General features: G+C 36.7%; 1 protein-coding gene across 1 annotated transcript; it reads left to right on the top strand.

Moving 5' to 3' along the window:
• Positions 1-563: 563 nt before the first annotated feature.
• On the top strand, positions 564-7210 carry LOC307194422 (SH3 domain-binding glutamic acid-rich-like protein 2; the record flags this gene model as incomplete). The annotated part of the gene is made up of 2 exons (XM_079937520.1): positions 564-604; positions 6832-7210. The coding sequence occupies 2 exons, from the start codon at positions 564-566 to the stop codon at positions 7208-7210; spliced, it is 420 nt and encodes a 139-aa protein (XP_079793646.1).
• Positions 7211-7457: the final 247 nt, after the last annotated feature.

Here is a 7457-nt window from a genome sequence, read left to right as displayed (position 1 = left end):
CCTCCAGGCTGTCTGACCAAGAGCCTGTACATTACACTGCCTCCTTATCATAGTGTTTTGAAAAAGACCAAAACATATAACTCTGTGCTAAAGCAGATACTATTACTTACTAGAAGGGACTATGGACAGATGGAAGCAGAGATCAAATATTTATGAAAAACACCACGTGTTCTTGTACACCAAGAATGAGTATTAAGGCTAGACAAAGTGGACGGTCTGAAGTCTGGAGGTTGTCATCTACTTCGTGCATCAGTGTAATGAGAGATTATGGATTCTTGTGAGTGAGGTAAGCATATAGAATATTTGCGAAGAGTATGGATCTTGAAAAACCATTATTCTATGGTTTTAAATAGTGACTTCTCAAAATTATTGTTCCTTCAACAAGTATTAGTTGACTTTCTGTCATAAAATCTTTTCCAGTCATCTTTCTCCCTCCTTCCTACCTTTATTAGATTTTTTAAAAATTCAGTGTGTAATAATCTAGTACTGACTTTATTCATTTTGCTACTCATACCAACCCAGGTTTGGCCCTTGGCAAAGTAATGGAACCTCCCAAGGGGATCATGGGGACTCCCGATTTACAGCTAATCAGTCAGAAGCTCAGGTAACAATCTGAACAAGTGATTGGCATCTGAAGCTGGTAGGGGAGAGTCTTGTGGGACTGAGCATTTAACCTATGGGAGCTGACTAGACAGTGTCAGAATTGACTTAAATTGTAGGACATCCAGCTGGTGTCCCGGAATTTCTTGGTGTTGGGGAAGAAAAACCCACATGTGGTGTCAGAAGTGTTGTGAGGACGGTAGTAGTATTGTGAGAGTAAAAAAGAAACACAGGGGAAGTTAGTTTTTCATACACAGAACTGTTTCTGAAATTTTGCAATTAAATATAAGGCAATGTTGCTACAATGATGCAATGAATACCTTGCACATTTTTTTCATATTAATGGAGATGTATTAATACCTAGGTGAATACCTAGGGTTTGATGAACAAAAGTAAGTGCAAATGTAGTTCTATTAGATATTAGATATTACCAAATTCCATTCTGTAGGAATTTCCACCAGTAATATACTAGAGTGTCTGTTTCTCCACAACCTCAACACAATAATATGTGCTCAACATTCAAATTTTTGCCAAAGCAATAGGTAAAACTGGCATCTTAGTGGTTTTAATTTGAATTTCTTTTATTGTGAGTAAAGTTGGAAATATTTCCATATGTTTACAGGCTATTTTTATATCATTTTTTGTTAATTTCCTATTTTCTCAATTTGTAAAAAGTTCTTTATATATTAGGAATATTAGCCTTCGATGTGTGACATACATTGTAAATGTTTTCTCCCAGTTTGCCATTTGTATTTTGCCTCTGATGATTTTTGTCATGCCCCAAATTTTTTTTTAGATATTTAAATTTAGCAATATTGAACTGGATTTTGAGTTATAGTTAGAAAGCTTTTTCTTTCTCATCAGGTTCTAAAGAAATTCACCTACTTTTTCTACACGTATGGTTTTATTTTTATACTTAGACCTTCTATGCTTTCAGAGTTTATTTTTGTGTATGGTGTGAGGCATAAATCCAATTTTATCTTTATACAAATGGCTGTCCATTTGTCACAACAGCATTTATTAAAACATCCATCTTTGTCCCTGATGATCTGATAATTTTTAATATAGTACTAGATATATAAAAAAGTCACGTTTCATTATCAATAGCTCCTTTATGCCAGCTGCTATTGCTATATTAATATTCCCAAACACAGTTGTTATTATATAACATTTATCCTATCCTAAATAAGAGCGCCCAAACAACCAATATGTGACAGTTTTTAAATTAAGTATGAAAGTTTAAGCTTACTGCTGCTTCTTGCAATATGGCAGACAAGGTACTCTGAAAAAACTCTATTTAAGACATGTAGAAATTCTGGATAAGAGTCAATAACCAACATTGATAATGCCTTTCTAGGCTTAAAAGAAAATAAGTTAAACCAAAATGAAGAGAAAACTGAAATCTGATCAGGAAACAGGATGGGAAGCAGGAGTTGAGTTATTTGTCAATATCAGGAAATAAACTGCTATGACCTTTAGCCCATAGAAGGCAGGAAAACTAAACTACGATCCCAGAAAAAGCCAGATCTCTTAATAGTATTCCCTTAAAGAAAGGGTAGAATTTTAAAAAATCTATCTTGTGGCTCACAGGGAAATCTTGGGCCAGCCAATCCCACTTCTTACAATATAGTCTCAAGAAATGCTTGTATTGCATACATGTGCCAGGAGACATGTACAAACATAAAAATAAGTCAAATATCTAAGACTTTTAAAAAATTGTGATGAACTCATTTAATAGAAAAATACAGCATTAGAAATGAATACTCTACCCCAATATCAACACAGATGAAACTCACAAACAATGTTGAGCAAAAGAGTAAGTAAGATACATGTTTTCAATTTAAAATACGTGTAAAGTAAAGGATGCATCTTATCTAGGCATGTCTACATAAGTGGTATACTATGAAGATGTTCAAAGAAATGATAAATACAAAACTCTGCTTGTGTTCAAACTCTGGAAGTGGAGAAGAAAGTGAGTGTAATGAGTGCATGGAGGGCTTCAAGTGTTAATAATGTTTTATTTCTCAAGCCGGGTGTTATTTTATTAACATCTGTTTATATCGTATATTCAGTTCATTTATTTACCCTACAAAGATTTGTCAATCACCTACTATGTGGCAGATGTCATTCAAGGCAGCTGGCGAACAAAACAGATGAAAAATCGTGGCTTTGGTGGAGTTTGTGTTCTAGAAGAGGAATACAAAAATAAATTTTAAAATACTATAAGTAAAAAACTATATAGTATGTAAGAGGAAAACGAATAGCAACATAAGTTGTGTTGGTAGTACAGGTGGTAGAAGGAAGTTTTATTCGGCATAATGTAGGGTGGGAGGTCTCACTGAGGTGGCATTTGAGCAAAGACTTAAAGAAAATGAGGGAGGATAAGATATTTTGAAAGAAGAGCATTTTAGCAGGTACAACAGCTAGTGCAAAGCCCTAAGGCTGGAGCATGCCTAGAGTGTTCATGGATTAGCAAAGATGCCAACATTGTTGGAGCAGAGTGAATAGAAGAGAAAGTAGCAGAAAATGAGGTCAGAATTGTAAAGGGTGGTGGTTAGAGATATTCTAGGGCCTTGATGGCAAGTGTAAAGGTTTTGACTTTTGCTCTGAGTGAAAATGGGGAGTTAATACAAAACTATGAGCAGAGAAATGACTATTTTTTCTTCTAGTCTTATTGAGATATAATTGACATACAACACTGTATAAGTTTAAGGTATATAACGATTTGACTTACATACATCATGGAATGATTACTACAATAGATTTAGTGAACATCCATAATCTCATATAGGTACAACATTAAAGAAATAAAAAAATATTTTTCCTTGTGATGAGACCCCTTAGGATTTGCTCTCTTAACAACTTTCACATATACCACACAGCCGTGTTAGTTATTTTTATCATGTTGTACATTATATCCCTAGTACTTATTTATCTTTTAATTGGAAGTTTGCACCTTTTGACTACCTTCATCCAATTCCTCTTGCCCCAATTGCAAGCTGACATTTTTTTTAAATTTCCTTTTTAAAATATCAGTCCCCTGAGGTGTGAAGAATAGACTGCAAGGGGACAAGGATATAAGTGAGATAACCAGTTAAAAGGCCACTGCAATAATCAAGGCAAGAGATGATGGTGATCTGAACCAAGATAGTAGTACAAGAGCTAGTGAGAAGTAGTCAGATTCTGCTCTGAATTTAGAGACAACAGGATTTCCGGATGGACAGAACATAAAATATGAGAGGGAAAAAAAAGAGTCTAGGAAAACTCCAAAGTGTTGGGCCTGGGCAAAAAGAATAGAGTTATCATTATCAAGTTAGCACTTCTTTTTCCTTGTAGTATTCTTTTGTAACTTACATATTTTTTAATAAATAGTATTATCCATACATATTATACTAGAAATTAATATTCCCTTCAATATATGTCTTGGAGATCTTTCCGACTCATTACGTATAGGTCTAACATGTTCTTTCTGGTGACTGAAAAACATTCTTGGAGATTCTAGTATTCACATAGGTGATCCTTCCAACACCCTGGTCTCTCTATCCTACCACTTATTCCCATGGTCATACTTTAGACCTGTGCTGTCCAATATAGTAGTTATAAAAAAAAAAAAGAATAGAGTTATTATGAACTGACTTAGGAAAGACTGTGAATTTGAACAATAGAAATGTATATTCTCACAGTTCTGGTGGATGGAAGTCTGAGATCCAGGTGTCAGCAGGTTTGGTTTCTTCTGAGGCATCTCAGGCTTGCTCTATTCTCTTTGTGTGTTCACATGGTCCTTCTTCTTTGCACACATGTCTGGTGTCTCTCTGTGTATCCTAATCTCCTCTTCTTATAAGGACAACAGTCAGATTGGATTAGGGCCAACCCATAGGACCTCATTTTACCTTAATAACATTTTTAAAAGCCCTATCTTCAAATACAATCACATTCAGAAGTATCACATTCAGAATGTGAACAATCACATTCAGGTTAAGACTTCCACATCTGAATTGGGGTTGGGAGTCAGAGGGTCTGGGACACAACTGAGCCCATAACAGTGGGTAAGTAGGTTTGGGATGGAAGATTAAGTAGTGTAAGTAAGTACATGTTAATTTAAGATATTTTGGACATCTACATTAGAGGTGTTGAGTAGGCAGTGTGACACATGGGTCTAGAATTCAGAGAAGAGATAATAGCTAAAGATATAAGTTTTAGTGCCAGCAGTGAAGTTTAAAGCCGTGAGACTTGATGAGATCATCAAGGGAGTAAGTTTAAGCAGAGAAGAAAAAGAGGACCAAGGTTGGAGCCACTGGGCTCCCTAAAAGTAAGTAATTGACAATAAGCAAGAGCTATCAAAGGAAACTGACAAAAAACTCTAAGAAGAAGATTCAATAAGCCATGAAAAACAAGGCAAAAGTAGCAAGAAAGAGGGAATGATGCAGTAAATATTACTGAGGGGTCAAATAAGATAAGGTCTAAGAATTGGTCAATGAATTTGTCAGTATGAAGGTCATTGGTGAAATTGTTAAGTGTTACATTGGTGAAGGACAGAAACCTGAGTGGAATGGGCTTAAGAGAGAATAAAACCAGAGAACCTGAAGTCAGAGTAAAGATAATTGTTTCAAGAAATTTTGTCTTAAAGGCGAAAAGAGGAAAAGGGGAATGGCTGATGAGGAATACGGGGTCAAGGGAAACTTATTTTTAAGATGGAAGAATAATGGTGATGAGAAAGATCCCATAGACAGGAGAAAATTGATGATGGAGAGAATTGATAGAGCAATTTCCTCAAGAGAATGAGCAAAACTGTGATCTGCTAGAGGGATTATCTTTAGATGGAAGGAGTAAAAACAATAACAGGCTTATATACATTATGTATAAATTATATATACCATGTATATAATGTACTGTATAACATATATATAATGCACTTATATATCATATATTATTTGCATATATATAAAGTATTTCAGGCTTAAGTCTCACTTAACTTTAAGAGTTAATATTTTGCCTGCCTCTCCCCCTGTTCCATTCTTCTGGAAAATGCCCACTCATACTAGGTGGGTGCTTCTGTAGAGGAATGTGGGCTGCTCATTGCTCAGTGGGACGAATATATGATTCACAACAGTTTATAGTAAATGGTTTAGGTATAGTCATGTGACCACTCAGTGTCCTTCCCTGAATTTTTCAAATAAGAGCTGAGGAAATGTTCTTCTTTCCCCTTTGATCTCCGTATTGCAAGGCTGTGAGCTTGAAACTTCCTGCCATATGGATAAGCTGTCCTAGAGAATAAAGCCCATAATGAGACAAACAAAGAGAGGATGCAGAGAATAATTTATTCCTGACATTGTTTGCGTCCAGGGTTCTGGTTGTCATTAAGGTCATCTCTACAGAGTCCTTCCCAGTAAACTGAATTGTGAATATCTTTTTTAGGTGAAGCTAAAAGAGGATAGTCAAGGTATTCAGGGACCTCCAGAGCTGATACAAATCATGCTTCTGGTCTTTTCTTTCTACCATAACATTTGTTCTTTGGGTTTCATCTGCACTAAATTGTAATTGCAATCAAACTTAACTTTTCCTCATCTCTCACACCTCACATCTTAATAATCAGCTAATTCTTCAGCCTCCACAATCAGTCTTTCCTGAGTCAGAGCCTCACCTCTGCCATTTTAATCCAAGCCACTTCCATGTCTCACCTTGTTGAATGAACAAATAATTCTTGATTCCTGACTTTTTTCTAGGTTTGCTCATTCTGTTTCCTCTACCAGGGGTTCGCCATCTACTCAGCCAATACTGTCCCCTGTACTATGTAGGGTCCTGATCCCTCCAACCTAAAGTGACTTTTCCCTCATTAAAACTCCTTATCTCTCTTATGTGACTCCTTTCATTTTTGCTTTGCCTGTAGTTATTTGGGACCTCTTATAAGATGATAATCACATTGAGAGCAGTTTGAGTCAACACTGTTTATCTACAACCCCTTGTATATACTATGTTCTCAACAAGTATATATTATGCTAAGTTATTAAAAATTAACCTAGTATGTTTTTGCCATTTAAGAAAACTGTATTTGACTGGGGGAAATATTAAGCAATATAGGTTATGATATACTCTACTACTACTTACAAAGTGAATTTTGATAAATTTTAAGATTAGTAACAATGGGTGGTGAAAAGATGAGACTTTACGCCTCTTGGTATCCTTTGTTTCCATTATTTTATGTTCCCTTTTTCACTCTAAACTTTGTTTAAGACTGAGAAAATTGATCTGCAGACCGGGAGACCGGAGCGCTGTGCCTGGCGAGAGGACGGTCGTCCGCGTGTTCACCGCCTCCTCCTCGGGCTTCGTGGCGATAAAGAAGAAGCAGCAGGATGTGGTTAGATTTCTGGAAGCCAACAAGATAAAGTCTGAGGAGGTGGACGTCACGATGTCAGAAGAGCAGAGGCAGTGGATGTACAAAAACATCCCCCCGGAGAAGGAGCCTGTTCAGGGCAACCCTCTGCCACCTCAGATATTTAATGGGGACCGATACTGTGCAGATTATGACAGTTTATTTGAATCCAAGGAAAGCAACACAGTCTTTTCATTCTTAGGCCTGAAATCACAGTTGGCATCAGAGGAAGAACCTTAGTGAAGACAAGTGGAAGAGGACGGAGATGCATTTTGCAGCACCCCTGGTACTCAGCACACACCTGCTTACCTAATGCATCAGTGTGACAGAAGCCACATGCATTATCAGTAACTTTGCTTGCCATGGAAAAGGTGTTTGGGGAACACCAGACATGGGTCTGATGGGATTGCATGAGTGCTTTAAACCAAATCAGGACCATGGTGGGGGTTTTTTCTTGTTTTCAGAATTGCCTGCAGTTGCCTCACTC

Source organism: Stenella coeruleoalba (genome assembly GCF_951394435.1).
Source record: "Stenella coeruleoalba genome assembly, chromosome: 11".
NCBI lineage: Eukaryota > Metazoa > Chordata > Mammalia > Artiodactyla > Delphinidae > Stenella > Stenella coeruleoalba.
Note: the sequence above shows the minus strand (reverse complement) of the source record. Positions and strands in the feature narration are given on the sequence as shown.